Consider the following 17349-nt stretch of genomic DNA (forward strand, 5'->3'; position numbering starts at 1 on the left):
CTCTTCAATACAAAGAGTCCATACATGTTCACGCATAGCCTTACACATGCATTCAAATACATGCGTCCCTTTGAGAACAACACACTCACTTTCATACAAAGAGTCCATACAATATACTACAGAACTCCTTTGCAACCACACTAGGACACACAAGGGCCAGTCCAAACACCAATGTTAACCGTTTAACTACACAAAGGCCACACTGCAGGCCGGAGCCTGAGCACATGACTACAATTGATTCCAGGTCTCATTCTGCTTTCATAGTAATAGTATCCACCATGCTCAAATCAGTTTAATCACTACAGCTTATCCTTTCAAATACCAATCTATATGTTTATTCACAATCTACCAACCGCTGCTATATGTAGCTATTGTGAAACACAATACAATCCATGATGATAGCACATGGCTGAGCACATGGCACACAGCCGATAGGCCTACACTTTATCCACATGTAAATGTACACAGCTATCTCTACCAATTTAAGCATATCCTTGCTCACAAATCATAACAGCTACCAATACCCATATATATATCAGATTCCAGTCATCACTTTATCTCTTACAGTCACGTTTCACATACCTTCCAATCATTTGACCTTCTCAGACCTTCAACACTCCATACCTGAACCATACTCTCATGAATAAGCTCTATCCCTTATCAATATTCCGAGCCATGCCTGATACAAAGAAAAATAAACATATGATACTTATTCCTCAATCATGTCCTGGCGAATTCAGTCCCATAGCTCCTTCCGTCTGCTGCTAAAAACACACACTGAACCATTTTATTTTCCCTTGCTTTCCAAGAGAACTCTCGGGGGAGGGGAGAATCCATTCATTCACTGGCACACCCCTTTGTTTACAGTATCCTGTGACTGGCTCAGGTGATTCCCTTTGTCTTTCCAGAAACCATTCATCACACTCTATTCAATAGCCCATAGACACGCCCCTTTGTTACTGTACCTTAATCTAGTGTGAGCTTATAATTTGTTATAACATGTGAGTGCAATATGATATGGAATTCTAATAACTGTCATCTGACAGCTAATGTAATTTCGCTCATTTAGAGACCAAGCATGACATGTGGGATGAAATGTGCAACTTGATATGCAATATTTCCTGGCCTATGGGATAAAATGATTATGTATCCCTGACTATATTAATGTTATGGGCATGGTTATAATTATAATTATGGAAATTATATGCTGGGAAAAATGAGGCATTGACACTATATATTAGGTCGACATGGGTTAGATCGACAGGCAGAAAGTCGATATGGGGTTTTTCACATTTTTTTGTCCTGAATTTCGACACAGTCGACATGGACACTGAAACGTAGTACAGCGTCCCCTCACATGGCTTGCTACGCTCGCCATACTACGCTTGGCACGCTATTTTATTCTCCCACCATGCCCTAGGTCAGTGGTTCCCAACCTGGGGTACTATTTCCCCTGGGGGTACTCTGCAGACCAGTTGGGGGTACTTGAAATTAATATTGGTAATGGCGGAAGATGAAAAAAAGTATTTTGATGGCAGAAGAAGACCCATTGCTATGGAGAAGAACCATGTTGTGTCACTTATGGTTCTGTCTTCAGCATCATCAGCGTCTCATTGTGCTTTTGCCTGACCAGCAATCCAATGGGAGCTACCTGTGCTGCCCTCAGACATCAGCAATCATCTGCCCTGCACTGACATGGGTGGAAGAAGCAGCGGCATTAATCCTACAGGTGTAAGTGGGAACCCTGGAGACAATACACAACCGCTACTCCTAAATATATGAGGACATGCATAAGGATACGCATACCGCTCACTACCACTCCACTCATAAGTACTGTCTATATTTTAAATTGAGAGGAGGGGTACTCATCAATGAAAAGCCTAATCAAGGGGTACGGGAGAGAAAAAAGGTTGGGAACCACTGCCCTAGTGGATCGTAGGGTATGAAATACCGCCTGTCGGCACATGTCGGCTCAGAAAAAATGTGAAAAACCTCATGTTGACCTTTTGACTGTCGACCTTAACCCATGTCGACCTAATGACCTAATCCATGTCGACCTAGACTCATGTCGACCTTTCTGCATGTCAACCTAGACTCATGTTGACCTAAATGCATGTCGACCTAATGACTCTTGACCATCATGCTGATGACCCAATGACCGTATCCGGGATCCCCAATAATACATATATCAATAATATTCAAACTTGTTTAATGTGCAGGAAAAAAAATTGTAGCCCATTATGGCCACTTAAAAATAAAACATTGCATATAGAGAAATATAACACAGCATATTGAAGCCTCCAAAATTTCCAAACAAAATATAAAACTAATAAATTTAAACTAATAGATTTATTAATTTGTGACTGTAATTATTAAATAAAATAAATGAATAAATATTATACGCCTATGAATGTGAGGGCAGCAGCAACACCAGTAAACGCGTTACCAAAGCCCCGCCCCCTGTCGCCTGTAGCACCTGCCTGCACCATACAGTGTGCATCACTGCATTTACTGATTGGAAGGGAGGGGGCGGGATCCAAACACGCAGCTCGCCCAATCAGAAATGCAGACACAGATAAGAACTAGGGCTGGCCGGCCTTATCACCAATGAGTAACTGCGTTACATCAGGCCAGCGTGTGTTTCAGTGTTTTGGGCTGAGTAGTGGCGGTGGGGGCGGAGGGAGGAAGCAGCTAAGGAGTTGTGTAGTGTTTGCTGCTGGGGATATTACTGCTGCAGCCCGAGCACAGGGGCGGCCTCTCCTTTGTTATTGTTCTGCTTCAACTGGGGAGGGGGATGCTCTCCTGGGTCAGCTGCCCAAGTCCACAGCATTGGGCTTCAGCAATATGAAGGATGGAAGACGAGGTGACAATTAGGGAGCAGAACTTTCACAGCCAAGTTAGAGAATGGATTGTAAGTATATCTATCTATCTATCTATCTATCTATCTATCTATCTATCTATCTATCTATCTATCTATCTATCTAGTCCCTTGTGTGATAGTACTGTCAGGTGATGGTGTTGAGCTGTCACTCTGCAGAGGTTGGGACTGTCACCTGGTATATGTCCCCTATGGGAAAGTAACTGGGGGCATTTTCACTATCCAGTGCCCATGGAGCCCACATAACTTGTTTTATAGTACATACTGTTCAGTACAAGTAACCACATGAGTACACTGGAGTTGGTATGTTTCCACCTCTTGGCATTGTCTGTGATAGTGCCTGCCACATATCTGTTGGCATTACGCTACAGTCTTCAAACATTAAGAGGTTAATTTACTAATACCCCTTTTACCTCAAAACCGCGACCCTGGTTATTGCCGCTCCAGTCTGGGCCGGGGCTTGGTGTACATGGGGTAAAAAAAAAATAACCCGGGTCCTGTTACCAGGTGTCCAACCTGGCAAATGTTCAGGGTCCGACACTGGGCTTCCTCGGAGTCAGGGGCCATGTAAATGGGTAATCCGGTTCATCTGACTCAGGGACCCATTTCCACCAATCAAGAAACCCCAACCTCTGGACCGCAGCACCCTAAGGTCAGTCATGAGGTTGGGCAGGACCTGTGTACAGCCTCCGCTGCTGTCTGTGGTACTATGCAGACAGCAACGGAGGCTGGGCAGAGGTGAATGGATGCCTGTGTGCGGCATCTATTCAGCCCATGAAAGGAGGCTGGGGGCAACCCAACAGCTCACCTGGGGGTACTTGTGTATTATAGCGGCGCCCCTGATTTCCATCACGCGATGTTTTAATCGAATCACATCACATCGCATGGCATGCGATGCAACGCAACGCGATTTTTAGCCCCTATACGATGAAAGATTGTATAAGCACCCTAAAGGGTCCTTTTAAGCACCCTAATGGGTGCTTACAATGTTAAATGCACCCCCACGCCACCCCCCCACTATAAACGTGAACCCGAAGCGTGGCGAGCGCAGCGGTACGTGTCCTCCGACCTTTTCATACCCCCACTATCCACGTCGGCGTGGAGTTGAGAATAGAAAGTGTGGCGAGTGCAGCGAGCCACCGAGCCCGAAGCGTGGCAAGCGGACGCGGATACCTTCACAGGTATCGGAGTCCCCTCGTGGGCTTCACAGGTATCCGCGTCCCCTCGCGGGGCTCGTCACGCTTCGGGCTCGGTGGCTCGCTGCGCTTGCCACACTTTTTATTCTCAACTCCACGCCGATGTTGATAGTGGGGGTATGAAAAGGTCGGAGGACGCGTACCGCCGCCCCTCGCGGGCTCGCTGCGCTCGCCACGCTTCGGGTTCACGTTTATAGTGGGGGGGTGGCGTGGGGGTGCATTTAACATTGTAAGCACCCATTAGGGTGCTTATACAATGTTTAATCGCATCGCATCGTATGGCATCGTATGCCATATACAATGCCATACAATTTTTAAATTGTATGGCATTGTACAATATTGCGCGATGTCGCATCGCATACCATCGTATGCCTTATGGTATGCGATGCTATGGGCGCCGCCAAAATACACAAGTACCCACCTGGGTGCTGGGCTTGCCCCCAGCGTGTCGGTTGGTATTGCGGGGGGATGTCGGTCGGCGGGTTTCCCAGCACTTGGAGATGATGTCATCTCCAAGTGCCGACTTCATCGGAGTCACCCACCCGACATAATGCCGGGGGATGCCGGTGTAAAAGGAAAGAACTGCCGGGTTGCATTGGGGTCTAAAAAACCCGGGTGCAACCCAGCAGTTTTGGTGTAAAAGTGGTATTAGATGGAAGTTCTATGAAAGATGGGATGTTGCTATGGACAACCAATCAGATTCTGGGCCAGATGCACTTAGCTTCAAAAGTGATAACATGGAGAGTGATAAACAGCCAGCCAATCAGCTCCTACCTGACATTTTTCAAACACAGTCTGTGGCATAGCAGGTAGGAGCTGATTGGCTAGCTGTTTATCGCTCTCCATTGGCATATAATTTAAAGCTTAGTGCATCTGGCCCTCTATCTATTATCTTCTAGAATCTAGAAGGTGCTAAATAAATAAGAAGTTGATTCTGATTGGTTGCTATAAGCAACATCCCATCTTCAATAGAACTCTCATCTTAGTAAATAAACCCCTTAAGGCAGTGGTTCCCAAACTTTTTTGAATCACGGCGCCCTAGAGCATCAAAATATTTTCAAGGCACCCATAGGCCAAATGCTTCTTATCGATAAATTCAGAAAAAAACTATTAAATGAAGTGCATTGTGTGTATATATCACAGTTATCTGGTGAGGGACAGGATTTGCTTCTGTTTGTGCACATATATTATGATTGGCAGCCACCAGCACTGGTTTTGCCTGTTACATTGACCATTCATAATATGAATTGATCCTGATCCACCAATCAAGGCACCCCTGCAAGTGTCCTGAGGCACCCCAGGGTGCCTAGGCACACAGTTTGGGAACCACTGCCTTAAGGTGTTTATTTTGCCATGTGATGCGTGCTCCCATGTAGGCCATATTGCAAGTAAAAATAATAAGTGCAGGCAGGTAATTTTTGTACTATATTGCGTTGTCTAGTTCAAATCGCACTCTGTTGTAGCGGGATACGGTCACTAGGTTGAACCCGTTTAGGTCGACCACTGAAGATCAACATGGCTATAGGTGCCCATACACGTACCAATTACCCGGTACTTTTTGTGCTAAAATAGCATCGTTGTGCATGGGATGCGATGCTATTTTAGCACAAAAAGTACCGGGTAATTGGTACGTGTATGGGCACCTTAAGCTAGACAGGACCTTTCCATTGTTGAACTAATGCTTGTATCGGCCTTCCAACCCTGTCGACTATACCATGTCGACCCAATGACTCATACCCATTGTAGCGTATAGAATATGATATGTACTTGTCCTATTTAAGTAACATATTGTAGTTTAGTCCAAATCTTATGTAGTTCAAATTGCACATCGCACCGAAGTCCAGATTGCATGGCACACATTGTATAGCTCAAATTGCACCTAGCACACATCTTAAGGAGCCCACACACGTACCGTTGCCTGCGGTGCGATGCTGTACGATGGGGTGCGCGCTCCCGCGGCACCTCATCGCACAGTACAAAAAGTATGTGCTGCACATACTTTTTGTGCTAGCTCTTTCTAGCATAGCATTGCATGCACAAGGCATACGATGCAATGCTATGTGTGCTAGTTAAGCCCACAACGCACGCCGGGATCGGTGCATGTGTGGGCTCCATTACCCTGTGTGGTCACCATTAATGGTTATTGTGATGAGCTGCTTGCCCCATAGTATAACCGTACTGGGTACTAATGGGAGGGGGCATTGATAAAACGTTGGGCTATACGATGCTGATGCTATGGCTAACTTGCAACATAATTGTATTGAGGTACTTACAGTATCTTCCCTTGAACCCCCTATGGGGCCCATTTATCATGATCGCATTTACAATGCGATCTGGGCGGAATATTACCGCCCAGGATCGCATTGTAAAATGCGATCATATCGGGGCAATGTATCAATATTAGGGGCGCAGGGACAAGGCTCCGATAGGAGCCCGTACCTGCGAAGCCCTAACCCGGAAGTCGGGAGGTCAGCGCATGCGCGGTTATGCGCTGACCCCCGCCGACCCCTCTTACCGCACTGCCCTGCTCGGGCAGTGCGAAGTGTAGCCATAGGCTACGATGGGCTATCGCCACATTGCAATGGCGATAGCCCAGGGGTGCGATGCCGGGGTGCCCGATGTTGATACATCGGGCAGCTTTGCATCCCCCTATGGGGGATGCGGCTGGCGGCCCTTTAATACATTTGGGGGATACTAAATATTTGCGGTGAACCCCCGAAAACGGATGTTTTCGGGGATTTAACTGCAAGTATTGCTTGATAAATGCGGCCCTATAACCTTTATGTTTCTGACTAGTGTTACGTTGTGCCTGTGTACATGAGCATTTCTTGCACACTGGTGCTTTGTAACCTCCCAAAACGAAGACTGAGTACTCATTATGTCAAATTAGCGGCCGTTTTGGTAAGCATACACCATTTGGCTTGATGGGTCTATCCTGACATTGCAACTGGATAGGCATTTGAACTTGCCTGCCGAGCTGCAACATCAGTCACTGCAGCCAGTGAATGGGTGGTCAGCAGATTTTGCGGACACTTATCCTGTGTACACACCTGCTGATGCACTACAGATATTTCGCCCGTTCAGTAGAATGGGCGATATACTGTACAGTATCATGGTGTACCCAGCTGAAGAATATCCTACTCAGCGATGTTAGGACAGAGTAAAGTTTTATCGGTACTTATGTTAGTTGGGCGCCCACTAACCTATTTGCTTAATTTTCAGCATCTCCTCGCAGGGCTCGCCATGCTTCGGGCTTGGTTGCTCGCTGCGCTTGCCACACTATATAAAATCAACTCCATGCCGACATGGATAGTGGGGGTATGAGCGTACTTACTATAGTGGGTGCCCAACTAACATACTGTATAAGTACCGTTTTATCTGCTTACTGTTCTGAAAAAATCAACTTCCAGTCTTCAAGTATACAGAACGCCTTTGCAATTTATTACTCTACAGGTCAGGCAGGCTATAGTTTTTAGCATCCCCTAATAGCAAAACTGTGGCAAGGCATGATGGGACTTGTAGTTGGAGGGCCATAGTTTGGACATGCCTGCTTTAGCAGATGTACACCTTCAGACAGAAATGAACAGACTGCAGTGGGCATCCCTATACTCAGGTTAGCTTCTGCTTGTATTGGCATACAGTCGCTATTGCAAATGGCAAAAGATAGCAACAGCATTCGCAAGAATAGTAAATTAGGCTCAGTTACTTACTCGCATTTACTAGTCCTTGGCACCATTCTCTGTTAGACTGTATTGGAACTAATGGTTTCCATGCATTGTTATAGTGGTTCAACAATAGAAGACAGCCATGAGGGAGACATGCTGACAGGTCACAGGTGACATATTCTCACCTAGGGTAGCAAATGCAGACAAGCCTGCATACTACCATACCTCCCTGCAACCACCATATAAAGTCCCTTAATGTTAGAACGGGTATGGATCATTAGGTCACCAGCATTATGGTCAACATGCAGGAAGGTCATTAGGTCGACATGGGTAAGGTCGGCAGTGAAAAAGTCAAATTTTTTTTTGCACCCTAATGTTGACACAGTCAACATAAACACTAAAACATAGCACCGCGTTCCCTCACATGGCTCTCCATGCTTCTGGCACGGTTCCTCGCTACGCTTGACACACTATTTTATTCTCCCACCACGCCCTAGTGGATGGTAGGGCATGAAATACTGCCTGTCGGCACATGTCAAGTCGACATGGACACCGAAACTTACCACCGCGTCCCCTCTCATGGCTCGCCGTGCTTCGGGCATGGTGCTTCGCTACACTTGGCACACTATTTTATTCTCTCACCACGCCCTAGTCGATGGTAGGGCATGCAATATTGCCTGTTGGCACATGTCAACCTACCTGCATGTCGACCTAGTGATGTCGACCTAATGCTTGTTGACCTATTTTGTGGTGACCCAATGACTGTATCCCGTTAGAACTGACACCCAGTATATATTACACCAATTTTATGTAACTGCTAATAATGAATCTGTACAAAGTACCAGCTTGTTTTCCTCCTAGCATTACATTGTATATCTCAGGGGGACAATTACGACGTCCTGACATACCTGTGTGTGTGAAGCAGCATACTATCCTGCTTTCATACACACTCTGATGCTACTCCTATGATGACCTTTTGAATTTGTGGTATATTTCCTATTTAGATGTGTGATTTCTATAGAATTGTGCCCAAGACCTGTAGGAGCTAGTTCCCATTTCTAAGACCAGCATCAGCCTGGCACCAGTCATTCACTCATGCGTCAGTCACCAGGGAGCATTATCATGGCGGCTGGGAATTCATGTATCACACTACAGGCAAACAAATAATAAGTGTTTTGTGTATTTAACATTAAGTGACATTTGACTAGCCATAGGAGTGGAACGGGAGATTAAGGCAAAGGTAAATATATCACTTACGTAATGGCCAACACAATTAATTTTGTGAACTGCATACAAATTTCTTTCTATATTGTGTTGCCTGTCCCCTGCATTTGTAGATAAGGGGAAAATAAATTAAATATACTATGTGACATATAATCTACCACACACCGTAATACCCATTACACACACCAAAAGATCTCAGCGAGGTGGGGGGCAGCGTAATGGCGCACACTGCCACACACAAAAAGGGCAAGGTGCATTTTGAGGTTTTAAAAACGGCCAGGGTGCGGCACCCTGCAAAATAAGCTTGAGAAGGAATACTAACGTGTTTGTGTTTGGCAATTATCAGGAGAACGTCTGATGCCAGAGTGTACAGTAGATACAGTACAACATGGAGTTGCTGATGTTATCCTGTGGGGCGCTTTCAGCTGGTTTTACAAAACAAATGTAGTAACCTGCATGGACAGGCAGCTCAGAGTCCAGATCTTAACCCCACTCAGTGGCGTAACTATAGCACCGCAGCCCCCACCACCGCGGGGGGGCGCTGTGCATATGGGGGCGCCGGGGGCTGCGGTGCTATAGTTACACCTCCCCCCAATCCCCTGCAGGCTTACCTATTTCACTGGTCCCGGTGGCTCCGTTCTTCTGCTGAGGACCACCACAAAATGGCCGCCCCCATACAGCAGACAGAAACTGTCTGCTGTATGGGGGCGGCCATTTTGTGGTGGTCCTCAGCAGAAGAACGGAGCCGCCGGGACCAGCGCGAAAGGTAAGGCTGCGGGGGATTGGGGGGGTTTGCATGGGCGGCGGGGGGCGCCCCCCCCCTAACGGAGGGGGGGCGCCCAAAACTTAGCTACGCCGCTGACCCCACTGAGAACCTCTAAGACGACTTGGGGTAACAGGTGTGTTACTCAACCTTCTTCAGTGTCACAGTTGATCACTGTACTTACGGTGGAATGGCAATGTGGTAATGCTTGCTGCTGTCCAAGAACTTGTGGACAGTTACTTAAGAAAGGTGTCTGTAGAAAGCACTGTACATCTCATTCATTTATTTGCCACCAGTACCCAGTCACTTTGTGACTGGGTACTGGTGTACCATAGTACATCTGCCCCACCTGCAGTGCACATGGTTTTGCCCATTTTGAGAACAAATTTTTACTGGATCAGATCTGAATAAGGGCCTACTATCTGATAATTTTCTACCTTCTCTGACACATGTCTGCTGCTGCAACACACCGTTCTGCTTGCACGGGGGAGTCCAATCACTTTTATCTACATAAAGTATATTTAATTTGAGAGAAAGGCCTGTCAAATGACAACTTCACTTTTAGCTGTGACAGTGTTTAGCCCACAAACTCTCCACCCCAGTCCCTATGACAACTTCACTTTTAGCTGTGACAGTGTTTAGCCCACAAACTCTCCACCCCAGTCCCTATTGTCTCCTATCTCCAAGCTCTTTCTTCAGTCACTCAATATCCATCAAGTTTGATCAGTGTTCCTGCAAGAATTGCTTTCACTTTCTGTTATGACCTCTATTGGCACACAAAGGAGTAATTTGGTCTGTCGAGTGGTACTTCACCTCAAAGAGATGAAGAGTAGTTATACTTTTGAAATCCTAACAATTACATGCACATGCAAAATTGCAAGATCTGTATAGGTCAGGCCTGAAGCATATGCATCACGTTTATATCTGGAATAGATACACATTTTGGTACTCTTTACCTATCACGGCGCCCATCGCGGGCATCGCGGGTACATTTATGTCTGGCCGCGACGCGACCGACGCGATGCCCGCGATTTCCCATTGAAACCCATGTTAAACATGGAAATCGCGTCGGTCGCGTCGCGGCCGGCCATAAATGTACCCGCGATGCCCGCGACGCGATGCACCCGATTTCCCATAGCAATCAATGTTAAATGGCCCGACCGACGCGATTTTACTGTTAAATGCCTCAATGGACCCGATGTGGCCATAGGAAACAATGTTAAATGGGCCACAGAGGCCAAATAGGCAACCTTGACTGGGAAATGGCCCCCCCAATTGTTACCGCCACCCCACGATCAACGTCAACCCGAAGCGTGTCGAGCGCAGCGAGCCCGCGAGGGGCGGCGGTACGCGTCCTCCGACCTTTTCATGCCCTACTATCCACGTCGGCGTGGAGTTGAGAATAGAATAGTGTGGCGAGCGCAGCGAGCCACCGAGCCCGAAGCGTGGCGAGGGGCCGCGGATACCTTCACAGGTAAACGCGTCCCCTCGCGGGCTTCACAGGTGTCCGCGTCGCCACGGACACCTGTGAAGCCCGCGAGGGGACGCGTATAACTGTGAAGGTATCCGCGTCCCCTCGCGGGGCTCGCTGCGCTCGCCACGCTTCGGGCTCGGTGGCTCGCTGCGCTCGCCACACTATTCTATTCTCAACTCCACGCCGACGTGGATAGTAGGGCATGAAAAGGTCGGAGGACGCGTACCGCCGCCCCTCGTGGGCTCGCTGCGCTCGCCACGCTTCGGGTTGACGTTGATCGTGGGGTGGCGTAAACAATTGGGGTGGCCATTTCAGAGTTCAGGGTAAGTATTTGGGCTCTAAGGCCCATTTAACATTGTTTCCTATGCTAAAATCGGGTCCATTCAGCCATTTAACATGAAAATTGTGTCCATCGGGCCTTTTAACATTGATTCCTATGGCAAATCGTGGGCATCGCGTCGCGGCCATCGTGTGCACATTTATGGCCGGCCGCGACGCGACCGACGCGATGTCCATGTTTAACATGGTTTTCAATGGGAAATCGTGGACATCGCGTCGGTCGCGTCGCGTCCGGCATCTTTAGCCCGCATACGACGCGACCGACGCGATTTTTTACCTCACGATGCCCACGATCAAGATCGTGGGCGCCGTACTAGGTAAAGAGTACCCACATTTTTATTTTATTCATGACTAAAGAAATATAAAAACTTATCTTTATCATTAGCGGTTACAGTTGTCATTCTTGTACAGGAATATAACATTTTATTGTTTATGCTAAATTACACTTCCAATGTCATATAATGCTGTATATGCACAATGCAAAAAAGATCATAGTGACAGCTGTGAAATTGCAGTAATACGATAAAATATTGGTAAATACAAATTGGTTATGAGTTTGGAGAACTGGCTACTGTAATATAATTTATATGAAAAGTGTACCATACGCAGCGATGTCCAAACCTCCTTGCAGGGGTCCCTGGTGAAAACCGTCGGTGGGGTTAGATTCTGTGCCTCTATTCAGAGTTTTGCCAACTCCCCCATCTAGCTGTGTCCTAGGTACACACTTTGGGAACCACTGCCCTAGAGTGTCAGGATTTTTCGCGGCACCTCTATGGCAGTTAGGGAAGCCAATCCCGGGGCATTTTTTCAATCCCGGAATTCGGGATTAAAAAATACTCATTCCCGGGATTGGCTTTCCTAATAAAAAGCCGCCCTGGCTGCCCCGCATTTACTTACATTTGCGGGTGCAGCAGGGTTGCCGGTCAGCTTCATACTGCCAGGAGCCCTATTGCAGGGTGGGGGACGGGTCGTCCATGCTGCTTGCTGGCGCGCTGTCTGGGTGGGCGGGCCGCGCGGCATCATACTGCCGGGCGCGACCTCTGCCTGCGCAGCGTGACCTCTGATCTTGTCACGCTTCGCAGTGCTGCTCTGCCGGGTACCAGGAGAAGTTGGGCAGCGTCTGAGCGATGCTCAGACGCTGTCCGGCATTAGACTGCGTGCATGCGCAGTCTAATCTCGGGATTGGAAACTCCAATCCCGGGATTAAAATCCCGGCGTTTTGGAGGCCAAATCCCGGGATCCCACCGAACCCGATCCCAGGATTGGCCACCCTAATGGCCGTGTCTTATTGAGAAATTAGAAAAAAATATATTTAAGTAAGCATATTGTGTTTATATGTCATCCTTATGTTGACCATACAGCAGAGCAACATTCCATACCGAAATGGACAAAAACTGTAGCTCAGATAAGGTCCTTCTGTTGAATCTGTTTGACTAAAAGAATTTGGGCAGTATTCAATATACGGCAAATGTGTTCTATTTTCGTGCTCCCCGGCGAATCTTTTGACTAAAGTGATTTGTCCTATTCAACGCTCACTAATTCGCCAAAGGCGAACAATGAATGATGGACAATTCGCTGTCTGTTAGTCGCCGCAATTCGCTGTTGTTTTTCAATGTGATTCGCCGTGAGTGTATTCAATGCTCGGATAGCAAATTGCTCTCAACGTTATTTTCGCCGTGTGTCATCGTTTAGCAATCGCCATCTCTTTAAGGTGAACTGGAATGTGATCTTTTAAAATAAAGGATTTTTTGTTGGTGTCAAAAAAACAGTAATTTTATTCTGTGAAGGGGCATGCTATTTGGATTAATGTGCTTGCAGCACAAGAATATATATTTAATTTTACATTTGAATTTTTTTTATTTTACATATTACGCCAGCAGGGGGCGGGAAGCCGCTCATTACATATTCACTGGTCCTGCCGGAGGGGTTTAAAATCACCGTCTGGGGCAGCGAGCCCCTGAGGTGTTAAATAGGGGGAGAGGGAGGGCTGGCAGCGAATGCTCCAGCCCTCCGGAACCCGGCGAATGTGCAGCGAATCCTAAACAGGATTCGCTGCACATAGCGATAAATCTCATTGAATACTGCACCATGTCTGAATGTTACTGTCCATTTTCCTGGGTTTGTGAGCAAATTGCTGATTGTCATCCAGTACCGGATTTTCAGTTCTAAAAGTTGATCTGTTGTATGGCCAGCATTAGGCTGAGTTAGACAGGATTTGCTAGTGTTTGCCCAAGTTTTTTATGAGGATAAACCACAAGCACTAGTTTTGCCTATTACGCTGACAATTTGAATTTTAAACACTTCTAGACCGTCAAATGAGGGCACTTTTGCAAGTGTCCCAGGGTGCCACGGCACACAGTTTGGGAGCCACTGGTCTGTTACATTTCGCAACTTTCAACACGGCACAGTAGATACAGGTTGAGTATCCCTTATCCAAAATGCTCGGGACCAGGAGAATTTTGGATAACGGATTACTCCGTATTTCGGAATATTTTAATATTTTAATGATGTATTTTGAAGTATCTTGCATTTATGCTGTATAAACACATAATATACACACAAATATATTTTATTACCACATAAAATACACACAAATATATTTTAATTGTTCAAAAAACAAAGTTTCAAAACGTGAAACAAAATGTGTGTACTATCTCAGCACTGAATTTGAATGCCAAGCAATCATTGTCTTGCACATATATAGTGCCAGTTACATATCATGTCCCCAGTGATGCTGTTACAAATGTCCCCAGTGAGTTTTTAGCAAAAAAAATTTTTTTTTTCACTTTCTGGAATGTCCGTATTTCGGAATAATTCGGATAACGGATATTCGGATACGGGATACTCGACCTGTATTCATTTTAATGTACCACAAACTGCAGTATGACTGCCACAAACCCACATGTCCAGAGACCTAATGCAGAAGAACATATGATTTGCTGAACATTTGACAATGCGCACTATTTGGAAATGCCGCCCCAATACCTGACAGCACATATATTGAAGGACATATATTACATTGTCTTTCTATAATTGCTGCATTGTAGGAATGTGCATTTTCTCTGACAATAAAATGAGTTTCATTTGTAATTTACGCTCCAAAATCTTGGCTTTCACTTGATGGCAATTTATTTTAATTATAGAGTGTAATTAATAATGGCCAGATTGTTCTGCATTGGGAAGTTGATGGAGCTTGTATGGCTTGTCAGAAATTCATATCCCTGATGGTCCTGGCTTCATGATGACGTATGGCCCTGACAGCTGTCACCAGTAAAGTACTGACATACTTGTGAGTAAAGCCACATTATTATGTAGATATAGCAATCTGTGAAATACCTCCATCAAATTAATTTAAACTTGTTCTGTGCACTATGGCGAGAAAGTGACTCTCATCTGATCTATAAATGCTTTAATTGGCTTTTAAAAATGGGTAGTCAATCCTTCTCCTTTTTTTTTTTTTTTTTTTTTTTTTTAATATTTAGATATTTCATATTTTAATTGATAACCTGAATATATGCCCAGATTTAAAATGTATGGGCTGATGATCTCAGCAGCGTTACAAGCGGCACCATTTTGGCTGTACTGATCATGATAGAGCAGCGTTTCTGAAACTGTGGGTCCCGACCTTCTCAGCATGGGGTCGCGACTCCATGTTACTGACCATCAGGCTGATGACTTTTCTAATCTCAGTCAGTGATACAAGGAGTCTGAACAATCTGAGCATTGTCTGTTACGTCAGGTTCCTCACATAATTTTGTTCCACCAGAGCAAAATAGTTTGAGGACCCCTATGATAGAGGATCACTGATGGTTGTGGCTTGGTATGCTCCTTTTTCTTCGTTCAACTACCTGAGTAGTTGTAAGTTCTTAATGACGTTCGCCAAATGAATCACCTCTACCTTGTGGTGCAGACTGTGGTAGATCAGCGAGTCTGTAAGATGTTCATTGTGTGTTTTTTATTTTTATTTTTTTTACAGTGTTTCTTCAATTGGAGGAGTAGGCGTAATGTAACTGAGAGGTTTATGGGTTCTTAAGCAGAATTATACTCTTTCAATATATTACTTATTTAGACTGCCTACCCACTGCTATTAGAATTATTCATGTTATATTAACATGCTTTTAAAGCCAGTTAAATTAATGTTAACCGCCAATTTGTGATTTTAAATGCTTTTTTAACTGTTTTTTTAATTCATTTTATTGTATTTCAACTATTCCAAGACTATTGTCGTCTGTAAAACGCTGAAAAAAATGCAAGATTATCTGATGCCATTGTTTTAATACAATTTTATTCACTTAAAAAAAGTATGGATCACAAAAGCCACCGCAGTCTGCTGGCTTACATGGAACAGACATATTTTTATGTTATTCCTCTGGGTATTCTAGGAGTAAATTGTGGTGCCTGTGCCCGTTGGCTTTTATATGCCCTGTCGGTTTTTTCAGACTCGCACACATTCTTTATCAATAGACCACACACAGGATAGTGTCCTGTTAGAAGGTTATCACAGTCAACAGAAGAAGAATGTTTCAGTCCGATCAAATCTCCTTATACAGAGTGGGAGCAAAAACAGAATGCACAAAGCAATTTAGACAGAGTGCGGGGATTCAGACAGCCTTTATATGTAACTAGCTACCATTTATTAAAGTACTCTTCCTAACCATCATGCATTTGGAATAAGAGGAAGGGAGGCCAGCGGCATCACCGCAGTTATCAGTATGCTTATGCCAAGCATGTTTAAATTCTTCTACATACCAGCAGGGTGGAATGTAGCCTACTGGGCATGACAGATATATAAGGGACAAAGCTGAAGCTGGTTTTTGTTCTCCCCCTAACACGAATCAACAATTGACTTGCTCTGTCAGGCTCCATCTAGTGGCAGTGTTGGGGGGGAAAACATTTTAGTATACTAACCCTAGTATCTTTCTTGAAGTGTCACATTCCAAATTTTTTATTTTTTTTTGCAATTCAGTCTGGTTTTAAATATTTCAATAAATTGTAATTTTTTTTTTTATTCAAAAATGTCTACATTGAATGTTGAATGATGTAATGTGCTTATTTTAAAGTGTCTCACCACTGGATCTGCAACTAGCGCTAGGGCTGTTGAGCCTGACTAGAGGTTGAACTTGACATCTGTATTCTTGCCATTGTTTAACATACTCCTTTTTCTCCATTTATCCTCAGATCTGCTTTCTTATGTTCACCATTTTATACATTGTGTCCTACTTCATCATCACAAGATACAAAAGAAAAGCAGGTGAGCGTTCTACCAATATATCTTATATACTTTTCTACTAATGTTCCTATATGCTTTATATATTTTTTACTTGAAAATAAAATGTCAGAACTATACAGATTATTTTTGCTCTCATATTATTATTTGTTTTTATTTGAGAGAGTTCAGCCAATCAGCGTCCGGGCAGTCTTTTCAAAATATTTTTTCAAATTCCGCAGCACTTCCCACCCCGCCACCTGGCAAATACCGCTACAAGCTCCCAGCCACCACTGCCTGCTCCTGCAGCCTGCCCCCTGCTGCTGCAGCACCCCAAGGGATATTACATGCAATGAATCTCATGCAATTTATAGCACGTAAAAATGGCACATCAAGTGCCAAATCGTATGTGAGCCTGCCGGTGGCTCTCTCAAGGGCAAACTGGTCCTTATGACAAGTCGGACTAGTGTATAGGGGCCTTAACCCCTTCCTGACAGAGCCAGTTTTTGCGTTCCTGACAGAGCCCTTTTTTTCAAATCTGACATGTATCACTTAAGTGGGGATAACTTTTTTTTGCTTTTACTTATCCCAGTGATTTTGAGAT

The 17349-nt window shown here is 45.1% G+C and overlaps 1 protein-coding gene across 2 annotated transcripts in view; it reads left to right on the plus strand.

Annotated features, from left to right (window-relative positions):
• The first annotated feature begins 2585 nt into the window (after nt 1-2585).
• Nucleotides 2586-17349, plus strand: part of LMBR1 (limb development membrane protein 1) — a 150487-nt gene continuing 135723 nt past the window's right edge. Inside the window, exons 1-2 of one of the 2 annotated variants that reach the window (XM_083189008.1) lie at nt 2586-2911; nt 16718-16790. In XM_083189008.1, the coding sequence (XP_083045134.1) occupies nt 2852-2911; nt 16718-16790 (133 nt within the window). In that variant the 5' untranslated portion in view covers nt 2586-2851. The remainder of the gene's footprint in view (nt 2912-16717; nt 16791-17349) is intronic. The other variant, XM_083189009.1, reaches the window with a different exon arrangement.

This window comes from Crinia signifera, chromosome 5 (assembly GCF_055691185.1).
Source record: "Crinia signifera chromosome 5, ASM5569118v1, whole genome shotgun sequence".
Taxonomy (NCBI): Eukaryota; Metazoa; Chordata; class Amphibia; order Anura; family Myobatrachidae; genus Crinia; species Crinia signifera.